This window comes from Tyto alba, unplaced genomic scaffold (genome assembly GCF_018691265.1).
Source record: "Tyto alba isolate M040663 unplaced genomic scaffold, T.alba_DEE_v4.0 Super-Scaffold_29, whole genome shotgun sequence".
Lineage (NCBI taxonomy): Eukaryota > Metazoa > Chordata > Aves > Strigiformes > Tytonidae > Tyto > Tyto alba.
The window spans coordinates 14613379-14636010 of NW_024881303.1; the positions used below are offsets into that span (position 1 = coordinate 14613379).

The window sequence follows — 22632 nt, forward strand, 5'->3', positions numbered from 1 at the left end:
CACGTTATGCCCTGGCTCGCCAGGCTGTTGGGCAGTTCTTTGTCCCAGCCTCAGGCTCCTGGGATGTCAGCTCTTGGGCTTGCATAAGGGTTTCACCCCAGGACAGCAGCTCTGGGGATAGCATGAAGGTTTTCATCCAAGGACAGCAGCCCTGGAGCTTACAAGAAGGTTTTTCCTGGGTGCTGCTCTATACAATGGGGCCATTGCAGCTCCACTGGGACCAGCCCAGGGGTCCTCACACGGAACTGGATCGCACTGTGCAGCTTTATTTTTCTGTTTTAGTGTATGACTTAAATATTTCCATGTTTAGATTATAGGCCTTTCAGAACAGAGTTTAAATCCAGAGCAGTGACTATGTTGAGTTTAACCAAAACTGAAGGAAAGAGCCTGTGTAAACTTCTTCACAAAGAAGTTTTGTAAATAGTGGTTTGATACTATGGTGATGGCTCCTTAGAACTGTCGACTCCATTTTTCTTTCTATTCAATTCCTTAGTTTTCTTCCAAACATGCAGATCTCAGTCCTGTCCTACACAGCAGTGTTGATTGTGCATTTTTATGCGTTAAGAAACTGCCAAGGAAATCATACTTGGAAAACAGTGATACTGGATCTACTTCTCAGCCAAGACTCTCACAGAAAGTGTAGGAGGAGACCAAATGCATCTGTGTGACTTAGTATCTCCAGGGGCCTCTGGATGTGCTCATTTACCTTAGGTCTTGGTAAACCACAAAGGATGGTCCATACTTCTGAGAAGGGTGAGAGTGTGCTGGGTTTTTCCCATACAAGAAAATCAATTCACAGACTGAAAGGCTTGGGTATGTTGCCATGTGGAAGCAACACCAAGGATGTGGTTGAGGTCATGTCCTCTGGTGTTTGCATCACCTGCCTGCTGAATCCCCCCTCAGTGCTGGCCCTGCAGCCCCACAGTCCACCCTCCCACGAGGGTGAGCCCTAGGATGGTCCTGCTACTGGCTGCTGTAAGAGGAGCTGGGCAATGCTGGCAGGAGCTTGTCCTGTGGATTACAGGGTATCTGATCCCAAAAGCTCCTGGGCTTCAGGCCATGACCACCATGACTTTCTTCTGGTAGGTGCAGCCTCTCTCTAGCATTTGAAGCATCTGACTGTACCTATTCCCACTTACCAGAAAGACACTGCAGCAAATTTAGTGGGCTTCTGCATTTGCTATCTAGCAAATTCTCCTCTCCCAGGTGGAAAGATTCTCCTCTTCTTTTGTACTGAAGAATCAGAGAAAATAAATGCTTCCAAATAATCCACAATCTGGATGACTTCAACAGAAGCAAGAACAAGCACTTAGAATGTGTTAGAAGGATTACTGTTGCCACATACCGTTATCTAGGGAAAGACAAGCCTGATGCATTGGAAGTTTTGTAAACATCTCAGACTACTTAGGGAATCTGCAACACAAGCTGAAATATCTGAAAATGTATTTTTCCTAAACCATGCATTTCCCAAATGAGTACAGACAAATTTGGGTCTGGAACAATTCCAGTGAGCACAATGAACTATGACTAGGGAAGAGCAGAGGCAATTCTTTTGTGTTACCCCCTCCCTCCTGGAATGATGCAATTCAGTGGGAGGAAAAAAGCAAAAAAGCCTGTGCAATATAATAAGGATCAAAGTTTGTTCTGACTTCCTCAGCCTTCAAGCTTCAAGTCTCTGTTCACTATACACTGCAGTATCCTGGCCCAGCCCATTGAGTAATTGTGTTTTTTGTTTACTTCTCTTTCCAAACTCTTCCGTAAGCCAAAGATAAAGCCATTACAGCTCCAGCTGTACTTTTGAACCCATGTTTAAATGGAGTGGAAATAAATCTTAATGAGATTGTCTAGCCCTATTACCTTAAGTAGTATACCTCAAATGAACCCTGCTAAAGGCTGTAATTCCCTTCTGACATTTCAGTGACATGAGCAAGGGGCTCATATTTTGCTATTGTGGTTTGGGTTGTCATCAGATACTTGGTAGAATTCCACCTTTATTACACAAGCATTGGAGAAACTTGATTTTATTAAAGATGTGAAAATAGTAGAAGATGCTTTCCTCTAATAAACACAAAGAAATTTCTCTTAATTTTCACTCCAAGCAGAAAGTGACTTTTGCATTTCTACTTCATGAGTATTCAGATGAAAAAACTTTAGTCCCATAAATTCTTATGATTGGTACTTTGAAGCTTCCTATTCCATCTCTGGATAAAATCAAAGTATTTTCCCAGGACTTGCTGCTGGGCAGAGCAAGGAAAGCAGCAGCAGATGGGCAGAACTGGAAGAACAGAAAAAGGGCCAGAGAGGTCTCAAACTGGGTGTCTCCAGGGAGCACTGCAATGTGTTAGAGACATCACTTATTTAGGATCTCTTGAGAACCACATATGCAGTTGAAGAGAGACAATTTTTAAGAAGTACTTGCCTAAGGTAATATATAAGAAAGGAAAAGGTTGTCCTAAGTCTTTGGAAACTTGCAGAAGTGTCCTTCAGGTCACAGGGCATCTGCCCTTCACATGAAGGGCATGTGGAGCTCTAGTAGGTATCAAGAAAAGATCAGTCTTCCCAGCCCAAACCCACTTGGCTGTGCAGTAAATGAGATTTTTAGATCACATTGTGCCCACAACAGTCAAGAAGTAACCCACAAAATGAAGGTTCGAAGGAGAAATCTTTCCTCCTTGTCTAAATTTAGCATAAGGCCTTGAAAATACAGAGAAGGCAGCCAAGCATCAGCAGCAGCCAGAGAATTTAGACAAGAAATATAACTCAGTTCTGCTAAGTGGCTTTTGGGAAATAATGGAAGCAGAAACAGAGATCTAATAACCTTTTACTGAGCTAAAGTTAACCTCCAGGTCTGGGCAGAAGCCTAAGGCTATCTCCAACCACAGTCAGAGCTCAGTGAAGAATTATCATTCCTGCTGCTTTTTCACACATTTTGTAGAAGTTTGATACTGCATCAACACACAGAAATTTGGGTACATGGGCTCATCAGATGCTATTAACTACTGAGAGGAGAGGTCTGGGACTCATTGCAAGTAGTGAGTGATTTTGCACAGAGGGACACGACCAAGCCTGGAGAAGCTGTACCAGAGGGCTCCTGCCCAGCTGCTCTCGCTTCTTGGCGTTATCCAGGCAGCCAACCTGAAAATAGGCTGGCCTGCAGCAAGGCAGTGCATCGAGTAGTGGAAAGTAAATTTGATCTCCCTGTGCTGGCTCCGCACTCCAAACACCTCTGAGTTCATTCCCAAGAGCACAGGCAGTCTAAGTGGCAAAGACAACGCTGTTTGGGCGGGCCTGGGGCCGTGCTGGGGTGGACTCATGCTACAGCCTTATATTGCCCTTCACATCAACTCATTAAAGTGGCCAGTTGCCTCCAGTTCTCCTCTGTCCCTGAAGACAGCTTAATTAATGAGGCAGCTTGTCAATTGTGCAATCGCCTCGGAACAAGGAAATATTTAAAGATTTGGCACCATTATCTAGGATAACCCAGCTGCTGAATCTCATTAGGAGAAGGAAGCAAATGCTAAATGTGCACTCAACTTTAAGGCACATTTCTGTGGGAGTAAGTAAAACCAGTTTAGGAAAACTGAGTATTTTGTAAGCCTATTATGTCTCCCTTGGACAAAACGGAGATAATCAGCTCCTGACTACTACTGCATCTCAAAGCCATTGACTAGTGAGTTTTCTCATGCACCTTGGGGTGCTCCTCTGCCTCCTTTCCCTTGCAGGGAAGCCTGACCTCAGGAGCGAGAGATGTGGCACAGAAGCACATGTGCTGCTCCAGGAACTGGTTCTGTCCTGCCTGAGATCCCAATGGCAGCACGAGGCAGGGAGATGCTCAGGCTCTGATGGTCCTTCTGCATCCCCAGAGCCCAAAACGGTTCTGAAGCTTCACTGGTGTCAGCTACATTTTGATTGATCTGAGTAGTGAGGCTCCTAAGTAGGGAGGGAAGACCCATCATGCCTCAACAAAAATGTGTCATCTGGCCACTTTTCAGTCATAGTCTCCTTCCAGTGTCATGGGAAAAGAGTGAAGAGCTGTCTTCTTTCTCCCCCCACTTTATAGGGCATCAGAGTAGGCAGGGAGTAGTAAAGGGCAGCAGAAAATCTCTTCATCTACTTTATGTGTGGGGAGGCTCCTCAAAGATCTGAAGAAACCAAATAATTGTAGGAGAGGAGTTTGCTGAGAAAACAGATACTCCTCCTGTGAAAAACTGTGAGCAGATTGAATGCTTTCCCTGGAGTTTTCAATTTTTTTCATTAAATGACTCAAAATGAAAACATACAAAATTGTGGTTGGTGTTTAAAAAGACAGTTTTTGTTAGAGAAATATTATTCTCCAGCCTACATGTGAGCATTGTGTGCCTCAGCCTGCCATAGCTGTTCCAGACACTGCACATTCTCTCACACTTTCCCACATGATGCTTCTCCCTATGCCTTAGATGTTCTTATACCTGACCAAACCATCTTTGAAAAAAAATCCACCCTCTCCAGTAGCATAAGACGCCCCATATATAGCTGACTGAGTGAAACAGAAAATGCATAGATATCTTCACAACCACCAAAAAGTCATGACCCAATAAACCCGGCTTTAGGAAAAAGAAAATTAAAACAAATCCTCTGAGGCTTATGATAAACATCAAAGAGTTGGCAGCACTAAGATGAATCAAAAGTTTAGGTGAAATTTCCCAGTGGAATTGCTTCCATTTCATGACAGTACTGTGTTTTCAAACAGTTAAGCCTGAATATACCATTTGGAATTTATGCTAAATGCAAGAAATAATAGTTTCATTCTCAAAATCCTTTCCACATGTGGTCCATATGCCTGCAGCCCAAACAGAGTGCAATATAATGACTAAGTCATATGGGTGTGAGAAGGCCAGATGACTGTTGTAGCAACAGGATGAATCTGGTAGCCTCTCATCTGGGGTCAAAGATCTGCAGAAAATTACAGATTTAGTGTCCCAGGGACAATCTGCCTGTATCAGAGGTGCTTGTGTACAAGGCTATCAACACTGTAGAGTACCTCCAAACAATTGGTGAAGTATCAAGTTATTATTATAACAAGTATACTTATTGCTAGAGATCTAGTTATGAGGGGTCCGAGTATTTTGTATTTTATGACATGCATGCTTTCAATAAGATATTTATCATAACAACACAGCTTCACCTGTTAGAGATATTGAAAAAGGTAAAGTATGCAATCCCAGGAAGGTCAAGGACAATTTCAGGCTACGTCAGCTTGAAAAGTGTTACTGGGAACTGGACTGCATCTGTGCCTCAGCTGCAGAGCAGCTCTCAATGGGAGAAGAGCTTCTCCACAGAGCAACTGTGGAAACCAAGCTCTTCACAAATGGTCACCGATGGCACGTTTTTCATCTCCTCATAGTGGACCAGAGACCATGATCTGATTTACAGACACGCCCAACATTCACAGCTGCCAGTGAAGTCTGAATATATGAAATACAGTGTTGTGCTGGGTGCTCTGAAAGAAGAGCTCCTCAGCATCTCCAATAGACACCCACATCAGTGAGAACTGGTTGTGGCTTAATCTTGATCTGACTCAGTCCATCATATATAAACTCTGAATAATACCACACACATGGCTGTGACTTATTGCTAAGTCATATCTAGGAATGTTTCAGTAGGGGAAATACAAAACTTTTACTGAGTTTTAATTAGGTGCAAATATAAATATGTTTCTCTGAGCAATCACACTGGAATAGAGACTAACTAATGCATGGTGCTTCCCACACACCAAGAGAGTGCCTCCTGGTGAGGTCTCACCCAGCAAACCTCAGCAGCCACACAGCACAGGGCTGAGGCCATCTGTCTTAAGATGAAGAACCGAGCTCACGCAGCCACAGTCTGTACCTATGTGTCAGGTGCATAAAGGTATTTCTGAGATTTTAAGAGGTATGATCCAAATTCACTGTTGTGAATGGGAAGGATCCTCTTGGCTCCAAGGGGTCTGGATCAGGCTCCTAAAGCTCTTCCTTCACCCAGAGAGCAGGAGATGAACAAATTTTAAATTTAATCTGAAGCTACATCATTCTTAATTCATGTGGTATGATCAAGCACAACTTGAGACCCTCAGCTTGTGGTGACCTTTTTTTAGTATCTTAGGTGATACTCTTACTATCTGAACACTTGGGTATTCACATGTTGCATAAGTGTTTTTTGTGTGCTTTTAATCCTTCGTTGTGTCAGCAAGGCTTCTTCAGGCAAGTTGCCTAATAACAGGAGTTTTCACCCAACCCTGGCTTCAGGCTGAAGCCCCCTTACCTGGGTAGCTGGCTGCCTGCTGGGGTCTGACATGTTTTCACAACACATGGAGCTGCTGAAGTGCAGGGTCATTCTCTCATCAGAGTTTCTGGGAAGAAGCAGGAACAACCGTGCCCATCTGAGTGAACTAGGAGAGCTGCCACTCACACAAATATGCCCTAGCCAACAGCCCTGGGGTCCCTTTCCTACTGCTGATTGCAGCAGGAAGGATTTTACCATTTTTACTGTATTTTTTTTAGTTACTGGGAAGTGTTCTGGATGTGCTGTGTGATTGAGTGGTACTGGCAAAGTCATAGAATATCTTACAGCTTCACAAAGACTATATCACAAAGGATAAGTGTGTATGAGTGCTGTGCAGGCAGCAAGTGAATATATTTATCTGCAAATTAGATGAGAACTACACGAAATACAAAGTTTGGCAAGTAGTGTCTATGGATTTATGAGAGAATTTTGGATCCAAACCTTTCAAACATCTCTCCAAACTCTTAATTTCGTGCCCTCACACTAGCTGGTGTGGGTGAAAGCCTTTGCTCTCTCAAGGAGCACAGAATTGGTAGAAACATGAGCCGCACAAATGGTGCTGAGAGCAGTGATGGGACGCTGAGGGGCACCTGCCCAGGTGGTCGGGAGGAGCTGTCTGAAATGAACCAACCATTGGCACCTCTCTGAAATGCTCCCTGTTATCTGTGATGGGGACAGCATTGTACTCTACTAAAGCTTCTTGGAATGTGTGGTGACTCCTCAAGGACCCCAGCCAATTTACTGAGACCAATTTGGGGTCATTTGAGCAAGGGCTTGCAGAGATAGGTTTTTCCTCCAAAAGCAATTTCAGTGATTGACAGACTGTGTGCAGAACCAAAGAGCAACTTTGACCAGTCCCCACATGCCCCGCTGACTCAATGGTGACTTCAGCTGCTCTGTAAAATCCAGGACTCCTTTGGGAACTGCTCCTGGGCACTGTCAACAGGTCTATGCCCAGAACTTGGTATTTTTCAGGAGCCCATTCCTCTGCCCCAGAGTTCCTTTCTCACAAGGAAGAAAGCATTTGGGGGATCTTGCCAGTCTTCTAGGTGAGTTTTAGAGGAGGTTAGAGATCTAAGGGAATCTTGAATATTATGAATTCATTAAAAGGGTAGTGAGACACTGGAACAGGTTGTCCAGAGAGGTTGTGGATGCCCCCTTCCTGGTGTTCAAGGTCAGTTTGGACCTGCTCTGGTGGAAGGTGTCCCTGCCCATCTCAGGGGGGTTAGAACTAGATGGTCTTTAAGGTTCCTTCGAACCCAAACCATGCTATAATTCTATGATTCTATGAATTTAACTGTGGAAACCATGAGGGCATGGTGAAGGAGCAGATCACAAATAGCAAGGAAATAAATGACAGGGACAGAGAAGCAACTGAATGTGTAGATGAAAGGCTGGGTACTCACCAGGTTGGTGGGAGGGCAAACTGGGCATTTACTTTGTAGACTGAATGACAAAATAAGGGAAGGGTGTTCCACCCTCTAAATTACTGCCTGTAAAACAGGTCTGTAGCAAGAGAGGGCTCCAGACAGCAAGAAGCAAATGTTAAATGCACTTATGGCTTCTGAATGCCAATGGCTTAACACAGACTATGTTGGAAATGCTGCAGATGTTGTGAGGCATGGAAGAGAAGAGGAGAAAAAATACACCGTTGTTTTTTGTGTGCCTTAAGTTACTGTAAACATCATGGAATAAGACTTTTCAAAAATGTGCCATACAGCCTCTGCAAGTGATCTTGCCTACAGACCCTGGGACAAAATACAGCTTCCAAGTATGTCTACAAATAAACAAAATCCTCCTGTCAGTAGGAGGGGCATGGGGAGGAGGAGCACTTGGGAACTATGTAGTGTCTTCTGTATTTCCTTAATCACATCCTTAACCTGTGCCTCAGATGCAAACTTTCATGATAACTTCAAATATTTCTAATGAATGCCTGAAAGAGCAATCCTTCTTCAGCACTGCCTCTCAAAAAAAAAAAAAACCACAAAATAAAAATAAAAATAAAAAGAGAAAAATAAAAAGAAAGAAAAAGAAAAAGAAAAAGAAAAAGAAAAAGAAAAAGAAAAAGAAAAAGAAAAAGAAAAAGAAAAAGAAAAAGAAAAAGAAAAAGAAAAAGAAAAAGAAAAAGAAAAAGAAAAAGAAAAAGAAAAAGAAAAAGAAAAAGAAAAAGAAAAAGAAAAAAGAAAAAAGAAAAAGAAAAAAATAAATTATTTCATATACTTCTAGATATGATTTCAGTGCAGTTTTGCAAAGTTAGACTTCTGAAAATGGGTGTTAATGTCTATACTAGCTCAAATACCTTGCACTTGGAGCCCCAATAATGCAAGGCACACGTACTCACATTTTGCTTGAGAAACACAGTGAGCAGACGCAGCTCCTGCCTGCCTGCCAGCCAAATATTTAGCCTAGTCCACAGAAGGACATCTCACCTGCCACACTTTAAATGCAGATGCTGAAGATATAGCTTAACCCTCTGCCTTTGCTCAGGACACTCCTGGAAGGAACATAGTCAGCTCCCACCTAACTGCTGCCAGGCCTCAGGGACAGGGACACCTGTGTCCTGCTGCTCCCCCACTGCCTGCAGTAAACCTCTGAAACGAAGCGTATAGACTAGCAGGACACACACCACTTAGTGCCACCGAGCCCAGGCCACCCAAACTGCTCCTTGTCCCTGGGCAGGAGCGGCCAGCCAGACTGCCAAGCCTGTGAGGCAGGGCCAGGGCTTTCAGGTCTGTGCTTATTCCTACGAGAAACTTCAGAGGAGAAGGGAGTTCACAGCAGAGCTTGTCTTTTTCCTGTTTCCAGAGATTGCAAACTTTGAACTTGGTTTTAAGGAATAACTATGAGTAGTGGATGGGGCTTGTATCACACAGCTATGTACAGGCACGTTGTGTTTGGTTGAGCTGGGTCTAACTCCCTGTTGAGAACAGGCCTGGCTGCAACAGAGAGAGCAGCTTCTTTCCTTTTTGCTTTTGATGACAAAGAACCAGCTTTGCCATCTGTGGAGTTTTACACAAGTGCAAACGGGCATTTGTTCTGAGCCCTATGGCTGCCTACCTTTCCCAGCACTGAAGCAACTGCTGCATGGATTTGGGAGATTTCTCCCAGACAGAAAAGCACTTTTTTTCCTCAACAAAAGATCTGAGAAGGTGGATGAGAAGAGGCTACAGTTGGGCCACTGCAGCATCGTGTCTTTGAAAGCTGTGTTTGAACCTGGCAGTCTCTCCTCAGCAGGGAGCCCTTTAACCCAGGCTCAGTCCTCACCAGCCTGTGAAGCCTGAAGGCTGCATGCCGGCAATTTTTAACTCTTTACAGACCATTGGCTGAATATTTTGGATCGTGGGGTTCCCTTGAAGATCCTCACAAGCAGAGAGGGCCAAACCTGTGTCTCTGGTGCTTGCTTGTCACCGTAAATCTGCTCCTGGGTTTTTTCTTGCAAAACATGTATTCTCGGGGCACCAAATTCACTCTTTTTGTCCTGCATGTTTGCCTGATCCTCATTTCCCAAAAACTCTTTTAAACCTTATAAAATAATGATTGCTTAATTATTGTTGGTGTCAGCCCCCTCAATGTGCAGCCTCCAGTGTTTAAGGCACTGCTCAGATGGATCAAGGACCCAGAGGTTATCAGTTGGACCTCATGATCTTAAAGGTCTTTTCCAACCAAAACTATTCTGTGATGCTAAATGGGGTAAACGCTGACATTCAGAAATTATTTTTTCTTGAGGATTTATACATACTGTCAGACATTTTTACCTTCACTCTTTAAGATGTTTGACTGCAAAACATCTTAAAATGTTTTGGCTGTGGCATGTAGCAGGTTAACCAAAAGCAAGACTGGACTCATAGACCTTCAGATGAAATCCCTAGACAGACTTCAGGTAATCTGCAGTGGCACCTAACTCCAGCAACATGATCAAGGCTGCACAGCCTCAATGACAGTGTGGTAGTGGTAGTTATTCACAGTCACTCTTTATTCAGGCTTCACCCCGTTCTTTCCCAAAGCTGAAACCTCTATATGTCTTTTCTGTTTGTTTCTAAGAGTACTGACTGCAAGATTGCTTGTGCCTCACTGTGCAAAGCTAAGTCTGCAGTCATGGGAGCCCCAGCACCCTGGCCTCACCTTCCCCTGGCCAGGGGATGCTCCTGGGGAGCTCCAAGCATGCAAGCCAGTGCTGGTGGTTTTAGTGGGGTCAGGAGCTGTCGTTCATCCTTCAGACCACTCCTGAGATGCTTAAGACATGCCACTACCTCTCCAACCTGCAGCAGGTAGCTGGGTTATTATGCTGAGAAAACCTTGCCACTTCCCTGCTTACCCCAGAGTGCTAAATGCAGGCTGTACAGCAATTCTGTGGGGTGATTTCAGTGTGTTGACTTTTAATTAGGGTCTCACCCTGCAAACAGTATTCAGTGGGACCACTCACATGGCAACATTAGTGTCTGAGTCAAGACCTTTTATCTAAGGTCTAGACTGTGAAGCAGAAGTGGTGCTCTAGCCCTAAGGGGAACACAGAGTTATCCACAAAAAGCTAGACATTTTTTACCAAATCTGATGAAAGATTAATTTAAAACATAGTCCTATTCTAATACAAGTACATGAAAGTGATGTAATTTTATTTGACAGGACTACTGCTTATGCATGTGCTGAGTCATTTCTAATGATTTTTTGCTACAAAAATATATTTGTGCCATATTTTAATCCCAGTGGCTGTTTAGAGACAGCCCAGCATGGGAGATGGAGGTCCCACTCACTAACAGCTTCTCTGGCTGAGCTAAATGGACTCCCCATGGCAGTGCAGAATATGTGTTGAATTTCAGGAAATCTAAATTCCTGTAGGTTTCTGGCATATTCTGATTCTGAAAACACCAATTTTAGCAAATTGGCTCCAGTCTGTCTTAAAGACATGTTTGAAATGTGTAATTTTAGCTTTGAAAGGAAGTATTTAGCTAGAGTCAGGAACATACTTCAGATGAAAGGTCTTGTTTCCTCCTCTATTGAAATGAGGCCAATAAAAGTTTGGGAGTAATTTTAAGGAAATTCAGTTAGATTCACATGCCACCTGCTGCAGAGCAAGGTACAACAATTCTGTTTCTTCCCTTCTTAGCGCTGTTGTAGTAAATAACAAAGAAAATATGTACATATGAGACTCCCAGTGTCTGAATAACTACTCCTTCTTCAGCAATATAATTTTCATCTATTACGGCTGAAGAGCTTCTATTATTGCAACAGTGATATTATCCACAAAAATTTACCCATGCCATTCAGAGTCAGTCTATGGCTAAATATAGAAATAAGAAAATAAGGAAAGAGTCACTTTAAGAACCTTTGTATGACTTCAGAGGTTTTTCTGAAGTCAAAAGGATTGTGTTAAGAACCAGAACCATCATGACTCATATATTCCTAATCAAAATGCTGGGTGCGTGAAAAGCTGTTGAGTCGTACAGAGACTGAACTATGTCTCCTTACAAGAGAAAAATAATACACACGAGAGGAAGCACTTAAATAATTGATGAGCTTTTCTTTTATCTGCATATAGGAATGACAGGAAATCTATGTAGCTGGCACTAATGAATAGCATTAGTATGTCAATAATTTCTAATGAGAAAGAAATAAGAGTGCATTTGTCCTGAAGTGACTGATCTTTCTTTCTTCTTTATCTCTCTGTGTTACAATGGGAAATTAATAGTGTAAATTTTAGAATTCTGTTCACTAATAAATCATTTTGATAGCAATGCTTTCAAGTGCCTTTTTTGGTAAGAATTCAGTCCGAAATGACTGTACACTTGCTTACATTTAATCTGCAATGTAATATCTAGGATTTTTTTTTTTTTATGTCTTCTCTGTTACATTCAAACAACAAAATAAAATTTTGTTTGCATCACATGTTTAATTTTCCATTCCACATTGGTGAAAGGGTGCAGCCATGCTGGAATTGAACATAAAACAGACATTTAAAAACAGCCAATGGTTTCCTCCTTAAAAATTGCATAACCATTTCCAGGGCAGAAGTAGGATACTCTTACTGAATAAAGCTTCTTGTTGAAAAATTATTGGTATATCCACCCGTTTATATCCATCTATTTAATTCAAAGATTGTATTCAGCAGTTCCCTCTGAGTTGCTTGTCTGAGGGAACAATTACGCAGCTGTTCTTGCTACATTCTTGTGTAGGCTGACCGCAGTTTAAAAATTCTGGCATTAATTTACTGTAACTACAAACTGCAATTCTGCAGGTTGTTCAGGAGGCATACCCTTTGCAAAGAGGTTGGCGAAGTGATACATGCACTTGACACTAATATTTTGCTTTGGCTAAACTTATTTATAGCTGTGTGCATGAAGCAGGGGTCTGGATTCTAGCCACATTGCAGTGCTAATGATATCTGTCACTGAAACAACTTTTTGCAGCTATATTATCTGGCCTCATTCAGAACCAAGGACTTTAAAAGTACAACACCAGCCTTACTGTGTTCATTTTATTCAGCAAAGTGGTATTTCTGCACTAGTGAACACCAATCATTATTTTAGAAAGATTGATGCTGTTTTTTTGCAACCCTTTTTATGGAGTTTTTACTGCTAAAGTTTTAAACTCCAAACTAACTAGTAAAAGAACAGTAACCACAAAGAGAATTATTTGATTTCAAAATACCTTGACATGAAAACCAAGCTGTCAACAACAACTGGTTCACTAAAATTGCTTAATAACTGCACAGCAGTGCCACCATTTTTTTATCTCCGGTGTTGGTTTTGTGTGCATTTATATATATCTGCATATATGCATGCACACATCTATACATACAGAAACCAGAATATTATGCAAGGTCCGTGCATTGGGTGACCATTTGGCTGTGACTGTTAATTTGTGCCTGTCGTGGGGCAGAGCAGCCGGAGGCGGGGTGAGCCCTGCTGCCAGGGAGCTGGGCTGGAGCCAGGGCCCACTCCGTCTGGGGGACGTGGGAGGATTGTCGGGGGAACAGAGAGAAATCAACCTTTCCTCTGCGTATGCTGGCATGTGTCTGATCCACGTCCACATCTAATCATCACTTTATCTTTGATTTTCATTCCTGCCCATAACAAACCGCTTCCTTTCCTCAGATCATGCATCTACAAATGCTTTTCTGGAGGAAACCTCCTAGGTCCTTTCAGCAGCAAAGGTAATTGAGATATCAGTAATTTCTGCACACAACATGCCACATACACTCAATATCAGGTTCATCATTAATATCAGATGCCAGCTAAATACTGTCACTGTCACTCTGAAATATCCCACCCTCAACTCAGAGTCCTTAACAAGCAAACTGAGGTCGGGCCCTTAAAATCAAAGCCTGAAGAAGGGAAGCTTTGCTGGTTAACAGATCATCCCTCTGAGAAGGTAAGCAGAAAATATTCTTGTTCGTCTCTCCTCTCTTTAGACAACAGTAGCAATGGCACAAGGAATTGTGCATGGTGGAGTTCATGCTGCACTGTATACATAATTTATATTTTTCCACTCTGGTTTTGAGTGCACATTTTTGGACTTGGGATTGTTTTTGTAAAATGGAAGCAGAGAGAGGAGGAAAAAAAAATGTATATATATATACGTATATGTATATGTATATGTACATATGTAAAAAAGATAAATGATCGCTATGACAAAAGAAAAAAAGAGAAAAAAGATGTCTTCAATGGTCCATCTTTTTATTAGTAAAATACCTTGACAGAGAACTACTTTAGCAATTTGACAAGATTTTTCTTTTGTGCAGTCTAGTGAATGTTTACAATTCCTATAGAAGTTAAAAAACAACAGCTGAGAAACATGTTTCTTGCTGATGTACTCTCCTGCTTAGTGAAGTTTGACATATACAACCATAAGTACTAGTTAAGGACTCCTTCCCAGATATAGGCAAAACACATAAGGCACTTATTCTGAAAATAAGGTACATTTCTATTTCATTTCAGCAAATAAACCCTCTGCATTACATTTATCTGCCCTTGCTGCATCCGTTACGGTCCAGGAAGGTTTATCAAGACATGGGCAGGACACGTACACACTGCATTTGGTCCTGCAGGACCCATCCCCAGAAACTCTTTTGCGAGCTTGAGACTATGCACATCAATGTCATCATCTCTCTGGACACAGACACTTCAGACCATCTGCCTGAATTACCAAACCCTTCCTCCTATCCAGCCCCTGTGTCTTTAGAGCAAATTTGGGTGTTACCATGCGCACCAGCCCTCCACCACAGACTCGTAAGGAACCGCACCAGGATCTGCAGAGGTTGCAGGGAGTTTCTCCTCTCCCTGCCACAGCTCCAGCTCCCTTCGAAAGCAAGCAGCTTTGTGTGTGACTTTGCAATCTGAGAATGTGAACTAGTCGGCAGGACACCGGGGTAAATATAAATCTGGCACTTACCCACAGGCAGTCCCTCGCAGTCTGACATCGTGCAAGAAGTCCTCCTCACCAGGGGCTTAGGAAAACCACAGCAGGAACACAAGCACGGGTCCTTCTGCTTGTAAAGGCGGGGGGGGGGGGCGAAATATCTAACAATTTACAGCCACCCTTCTCTTACACTGTACGTCTACCCACCCAGAGAGCTGTAGCAACACTCCCGTCCCTGCCTTCTCATTATGGGATGTAAAGATAAGAATGTGCTTTTGTGCCAAAAGAGTGTGCTATTGGTGGATAAATTTGTTGTCATCCCTCCCCTTCACAGAGTTTCCTCTTTAATGTCACAGAGGCACATTACCCTGTCGGAAAGGCCATCGAATATTTATGAAACAGCTTTTAAGAGCTAAGCCGCAAATCTGCTCTGGAGAAGCGGGGTAATTGCTGTGCGCTGGGGTTGGTGGTGGGAGCTGCACTGCCGGGGCACTCCTGCTTCCTGGGGGGCTTGTGGGGTGGAGGTGGTGGGCTGGGGTATATGCTCTGTCATCTTGTTCTGTACCTTCTCAGCCTGCAGGCTAAAAAAGGGTCCAAGATGAAATACTTGCTGATGAAGAGGGGGCAGGAACCAGGGTGTATCTGTTTAAGGGGAAAGGAAAAAAAAATTACCTTATGTTTATACTGTAATATCTGAGAAACAGTTTTTGTGACACTGTTACTAAAGGCTGTTTCATGGTATACAATATTATTCTGAGCACAGATTTCTCTTCAACTTCATGACTTTGCTTGCTTAAAAAATGTTGCTTTAATGCTGCCTTAGTGAAGCATTCTGTGGCTGCCTCTACAACTTTTTTTTTTTTTTTTTAATTTTGGGAAATGTTTATGTAGGATTTGCTTGGTATGAGTTTTCCCGACCAACCCAGTCAGCAGAGAGTACCCCTGCATGCTGTAGTGTTCCTCAGGCCCCTTAATGAAGTGCAAGCGAAGGCTCTGGCAGCACTAGAGCAATAGCAGGCTTGGCAGAGAGATGTGTGGGACCTGGCGGGTGCCCTCAGCACCGTGGGGGAGTGAGGGGAGTGGGAGGGGGTAGCGGCAGTTTGCTGTGACTTTTTCTCCTGGTAACAGGCAAGGACAGTCTGAGCTTTACCTGACACAGACCTTTATTTGAACCCAGAGCTGGTGTGAGGGCTGGGAGGAGAGGAAGGCTAGCAGGGTCTGTGGGGGGGATCTGGGAAGCACTTCCAGACCCTGTGGCCAGAAATAGCCCCTCAGGGAAATGAGCCATTAGAGCCCCAGGGGACACCTTTCTTCAAAATGCCTTGAAGGAAAACTGGCTTAATTTACATGAAGTTTACTGGGAACTCAGTGTGCTCAGTACCTCTGAAAATTTTGGGCTGGTTTTACTTAGTTGTTTCAGTCTAAGCACCCAAAGTCTGACACTGCTGGCTCTACCTGCTTTTTTTCCAAAGAGAATCCTGGTTACTCAGCAGCATAGCTAGCCATGGATGCAATTCAGGATATCAGGCCAGTGACTAAGAGCTAAAATAGCTGCAAATGTAGATAGTTACATGTTCCTAAAACCATCTCCCAGGTTGCTTGCATGGGGTCAGGGGTGTCCCGTGGCCACTGGGGTTTGCGAGCATGAGATCTGCTGGTATCACTCTGTCAGGGACAGCCCTTGTTGGTGGCTGCTTCTAGGTCTGCTCATGCAACACCACGAGGATGTTCACTGGTGTGAATAAGGCTCTCCTGGATGTCAGTTCTGGGGAGAAACAGCCTCGGACTGTGCATCTTGCCAAAGAGTCTGTACAAGGAGAAGTGCAGGGCATCGTGCTTAGCCTCTCCATCCTGCTGCCACCCACAGACTCAAGGAGTGGTCTCTAGCTATTCTGGAAGACAGGGAGACATGGAGATGCCTGGTCTTAGTCTCAATACGCATCTGGGAAGGGAAGAAGGCCTAAACCAGACTGGAGGATTTTTCTTCCAGTGCAATTTCACTGAAGAAACATATTGCTCCAACATGTGTGAATTGAGGCTTTCTTAGCTTGACCCTGTGCAAATGCAGGCTCCCAGTTCTGCAAGCATTTACGTGCCAATTTAACTCCAAGCCCCACTGAAGTTCCTGGAACTACTCACAGTTATAAACAAATGCATAAATATTTGCAGGATCAAGGGCTCACCATTCTTACTTGTACTCTCAGAGCAAACAGTTGCAGCTGATTTTGAAGTTACCTCTCACAGCTGTGTGCTGGTGCTCATCTGCTCAAGGTTAGAGCCCTCCAGCAGAGCTGGACAAGTGCCTGCAGTGAAGGCATGCCAAATCACAGACTGGTGTCTTAGCTCTAACTCATCTTCAAGAGCAATTTAAGAAACCTATGCCTCAGTCACTCCCGTTACATCGTCCTTGGCCAAATCTGCTACAGGGGGACAACATCTTCTGGAAGAGAGGCAGAGAAGCCAGCAGATAAGATTGATGGGGGAGGACAAATACATCTTAAACTATTACAGCAAAGTTGGCAAAAGCTTGTTTGCCAGAGCCATTAGGATTTGGCCTTGGAAGAGCTCTTCAGTGAAACACTAAAGCATGAAGTTATCCACAGGGTCAAAAGATGAACAAATCAGACCTAATTCTCACAATGATACTCACAAACAGCTTCCTTTCATGAGGACTACTCCAATTAAAAAAATAGCTTTTATGCCTAGATACTTTCATTATAATGTTGTTTTTTGAGAGGTTATAAGGCTTTTTTTTTTTTTTTTTTTCCAGAGTAAAATTTAACATTTCTTTTAACTTCCCCTGTTTCTCAGCCTGAAATGAACCATGCTTGCTCCTGGAAAAAAGCCAAGACTGGAAAATTTAAGCCTGAAAGGAGAAAGTTTGGGGAATTTATGAATAAGTCTGGTGTCTGTCATGGCAAAAACTGCAAAAGTCAAAAATTGAACTAAATAAAAGATGAGAAGTAAAGCACATATTACTTTAAGAGGTATTAAACTAATGTGGGAAATGTGCTACACATCTCTCAATAACTGCTCTCACTTGAGCTTTCCAAGAAACCTAAAGGATGCTTATCCCTCAACACACAGTAAAAACCAGTCATGAATCTGTCTGCTTCATACTACTACCTGACAGATAGTTGTCTGCATAAAATCCATGACAAATACCAAGAGTGGGATCGTAAATGTAATGTATGGAAGGAAGTCGCTGGAGTATTTCCTAAAGGTTTGCCTGGACTCATTTGATCTCCTGTGGAAGACTGCTGCCTTGTCCTGATTAATCTTTAAATACTTAAGCACTTGCTAGAGTGGTCATACCCCTCTCTGGAGATTTCCAGGGAGAAATATAAATGTTTTCTTTACTTTTTATGCCACAAATCTTGCAAATAACCCACAGTCTGGACTGTGCAAAGGGTTTTTGAGATACTGAGGATCTGGACCTGAGCTGATATGCATGGGGAGAGAGGACACATATGGGGAAACCTGGGTGCAGGGCACCTACAACAGTACAAATACACAGTCACCTTAGTGCCCAAATACCACCTGTCACCTACATGAGTAAGACATGTAGGGGAACTTAGTTTCTAACCTAGATGTTTACACATCTCATTATGTTCCTGAGCTAGATGTATAAATGCCTTGAAAAACCTGATCTTTAAGATTTTAAATCCCATGGAGGAGTCATAATTTTCCCCATAAATCAGCCACCTGACTGTGCAAAGAGCCAGATCCACCACAAAGCTCCCAGATGGACCAGGAATTTTGTTATTGCTGACTCGCCTCTCATTCAGCCACTGATGGAGCCAATCTCATCCAAACATTGTAGGAAAAGTAGGGAGCTGTGATTTGGGGTCTCAGGCCCTGACAGACACCGTCTGCCCACTAACTCTACTGGTGGAATGGCTTTGCTAATCTTGTCACCACTGTAGGAACACAGACGAATTTTTTTCCTTCCCTCCACCTTTCTCTCTCCTGACAAAGGGAAATGACAAAAAGTGAGAATGATTTCTTTAGCTAACCAAGTCAGATCTAACTATTAAATCTGCTGTTTTCTGTGAGATTGAAGCAAGCGTCTTACTGCCAGTTTTGACAGGCATTTATATCTACCATCAGCATGATTTCCATGCAGTTTAAATAGAGAATGGATGAAATGTGCTTCTCTCTTCTAATTTAGGCAAATTCCCTTGGGATTTTTCCTGCTGTGTGAAGAGATTTCTGCCTGTTGGCTACAGGAGGATACATAGACTGGGCAAGGGGAAGGGAGGGATAGGTCTGGAAGAGAAACTGCAAGCTGCTATAAGCAAGTTGGTATCAGGACATGGCTGCCCTTATCTCAGAGCACTTAAGAGCCCAAAATACAGTCCCACAGGTGGGGACAGTCCCTGGGCACTCAGATGGTTCCAGAGCAGGACACATGCTCAGAAAAACTGAACATTCCTGACAGCAGAGACGGATGAGCTGAATTAATTCAGCATGCACTTTAAGTCTTTTGCTCCTAGTACTATTTTCCTTGGGAGTTGTGGTTAGGAATTTGTTCGCAAAGACTGATTTCCTCCTCTTGAAAAGCCCTGCAGCTGGTGGGGAGAACACAGGCCTTTCTGTCCTCTAGTGTAAGGGGTAAAATTAACCACAGTTTTTGAATTACATCCCAATAAGTGCAGGAAAGCAAGAGGGGATGGTGCTGGCCAGCCACCACTTACCCCACTGCCAGTCCCACACCTCCTGAGTCACAGGTGGGGTCTTGGTGCACTCCCGGACTATGGGACCAGTGGGCCAAATCCAGGACCCATGAGATGCTGTGCCATGTGCACATACAGCAGAGAAATAACTCTAGAGCTGCTGGTCAGACAGGCCTGAACCTCTGCATGGCAACCATGAGAAACCTGCTCTGAGGGAAACAACCAGGCTCATACTAGAAGTCAAGTACCCAGCAGGTTCCAATAATTGGGATTTTATTTCATTATTGTTTTCTGACATATTCTGTCCACATTTCAACTTGATGGATGGACAGTGTAATAACGCAATCACAAAAGAAGCTGATGCACTGACAGGATCTCATGCAGGTGCCTCCAGTGAAGGGAAAGTGAGTGAAAAAAGACAAGATACAGCTGACAGCTAGAACAGTCCTCTAGGAAACAACAAATACAAAAGTTGCATCCCCCCCAAAATAACTAGGTGTATCATAATTTTGGATTAATCTGTATTTTTTTAAAAATTTTATTAACAAGATTTTCACTAGTCACAATTGAATCTGAGCTTTGCATTCAAGAAAGGAAATGTCTCCTTTATCTCCTCTGATGTCACCCCAGAGAGAAGATTAGAAGATTAACTATGTCAGGTGATGCCAATCCAATTGCAGGGAAAACAATTTTGCACATTCAAAGGGAGAATGAGGGAGAAATTCCAGCTATGTCTAAGAAATGTTAGCCTTACCAGTGATAATTGCTGGCTCGCAGAGAAAACATTTTATGCAAGCATGCAGATATACAGTAAATAAGAAGATCAAAGACTTTGAAGAGGATTTATCTTACAGAAGAAATGAGTGGATAGTCTGAATCTCAGTGGCATTTTAGTCTCATCTAATTTATAAGCGGTTGCATTCTCTGGGGAGGAGTTGTGAAAGGCCATTGAAATTATGTGAGGAAATAGAAAAATTACATCCAAAAGACAAAACTGGCTTCTGAGCTGCTGCAGTTGTTGCTGGCCATGTCTCCTGATGCACTGGGGACCAACACGAGCAGACTCTAGTGCTCAAGTGAGATGCATTGACACAAGAATGGAGAGAAGGTGAGCATGACAGTGTGAGCGCAGATTTTGGCACCTGGTGATAAACACAAGTGGCTCTTTACTGGCAGGGCCTGCAGGAGTCACCCAGCACAGGGGACTGAGACTGAAGCTGATTCCCCATCGATACATGGTAGATTTTTACACACAGCTGCAATTAGTGTTAATGGGAGTTCCCCCTGCAAATGTTCCAGGTGTTACTGAATAGTCTCCTAGTAAACACAAAAAGCCAAGGAAAATTATATGATTCAATCTGATCTTGCTGCTTCTGGTTTTAATAGCATTATTGCTGTTTATTTCAGTGGGATTAAGATTGAGTCTTGCATAGCTGAGCGTAGCTGTATTTGCTCTGCACAGCTACAGGTGGAGAAACGTGTCAAGCCCTGAAAGTAAATATTACAGTATCAAGTGGTAGGTTTGAGGAGAAGGTGAGAGTATTGCAAACCTGATTTGGCAGCTGCAAAAATAACATTCAGGCAAACAGATGGTCTCTGCAATGAGGGAAGTCTTTAAAAGATTCACAAATTAATGAGCTCTGCCAGGTTTTTAGTGGTTCCCACCAAAATTCCTATAAATAAGCCTAACAGGGCAGGGAGGTGGAGATGAGAGGAATCAATAACTTCTCTAGACAGCTTGTATATCTAAGGTTAGCTGACAAAGGCTTCAGAGCTGGAAAATCTCAAGAGGAATTACGGACATGCAGTATCATCCTTTCAGAAGGCAAAAGCCACAGCGTTTGTCATGTACTATCAGTGCTCTGGGGACTAATTGCCGCCATCCATGATCAAGGATATTGATTTGGTCATACAGGAGGTGAGGTGTCAGACACTGTGAATTATTAGATCATCCTGGGAACACTGAAAAGTGTTTTGAGGGATTGAAAGCCTCCTCCCACCACAGGTCAAAGAGAGACCACACCTTCACCTACCTTCAGTCTTTATTAAAACTAGGCCCAGATAGCACATTACCAATGCAGAATATTTTCAACAACCAAATGCAGTCCTACCTTCAAATAAATGACATCTCATTTCCATTCCCATGTCCAAGACTTTCTCCCTGCTGTGTTGGTTTTGGCTGGCATAGAATTAATTTTCTTCATAGTAGCTAGTATGAGGCTGTATTTTTGATTTGTGCTGAAAATTGTGTAGATAATACAGGGATGTTTTAGTTATTGCTGAGCAGTGCTGACACAGAGTCAAGGCCTTTTCTGCTTCCACTCCAACAGTGAGTGGGCTGGAGGTGCACAAGAAGTTGGGAGGGGACACAGTTGGGACAGCTGACCCCAACTGACCCAAGGGATATTTCATACCATATGATGTCATGCTCAGAATATAAAGCTGGGGAAAAAGAAGGAAGGAGAGCCATTCAGAGCAATGATGTTTGTCTTCACAAGTCACCGTTAAGCATGATGGAGCCCTGCTTTCCTGGGGATGGCTGAGCACCTGCCTGCCGATGGGAAGTGGCGAATTAATTCCTTGTTTTGCTTTGCTTGTTTGCACACCTTTTGCTTTACCTATTAAACTGTCTTTCAACCCATGAGTTCTTTCACTTTTACTCTTCTAATTCCCTCCCCCACCCCACGGGAGGGGGAGCAAGCGAGTGGCTGCATGGGGCTTGGTTGCTGGCTGGGGTTAAACCATGACACCTGCTCAGTGCTGTGTCAAGCACAGCAAGATGCTTTCCCCAAGATAAAAATACATCATTAAAATTGTCACTGGGCAAGGTTAGCCACAACAGGAACCAAAAGATAGGAGTTTCATCCCAAACTTGGAACATGAGCAAACTATGCTTTTGGGAGTGACCAACAGCAGAAAGAGAGCACCAGAGAGATCTGATAATCTTCCAGCTGATCATCTGTCCAGCCAATCTTCTTTACCAAAGTAACTGCTGTCTCCACAACACTGAGCAAGGGTCTGCTGTGCTGAGACAGAACTAATTAAGGAACTACTAATGGAATCAGAGTTGAACAGCAGGAGAAATTATTCATTAGAATATCTATGAAGTTTGTAACGTGGTGCACTTTAAAACCCACTTTCATTTGCTTCTTTGCAAACGTTTGTCACTGGTGTTTGACAGTAGGAATGATCTGGGAGGAGTTTTCATTTTTAGTTGTTTGGAGCTAACTCTGTCTTACAATAAACATAGTCACAATTAACGGAAGTGGTGACCTTGTTGGCAATTGCTGCAAAGAGGACA

The 22632-nt window shown here is 43.2% G+C and overlaps 1 protein-coding gene across 1 annotated transcript in view; it reads right to left on the minus strand.

The window, feature by feature from the left end:
* EML1 (EMAP like 1) overlaps positions 1 to 15050 on the minus strand; it is a 132365-nt gene extending 117315 nt beyond the window's left edge. The window contains exon 1 of the mRNA XM_032981694.2: positions 14689 to 15050. Within this exon, the coding sequence (XP_032837585.1) occupies positions 14689 to 14716 (28 nt within the window). The 5' untranslated portion in view covers positions 14717 to 15050. The remainder of the gene's footprint in view (positions 1 to 14688) is intronic.
* Positions 15051 to 22632: the final 7582 nt, after the last annotated feature.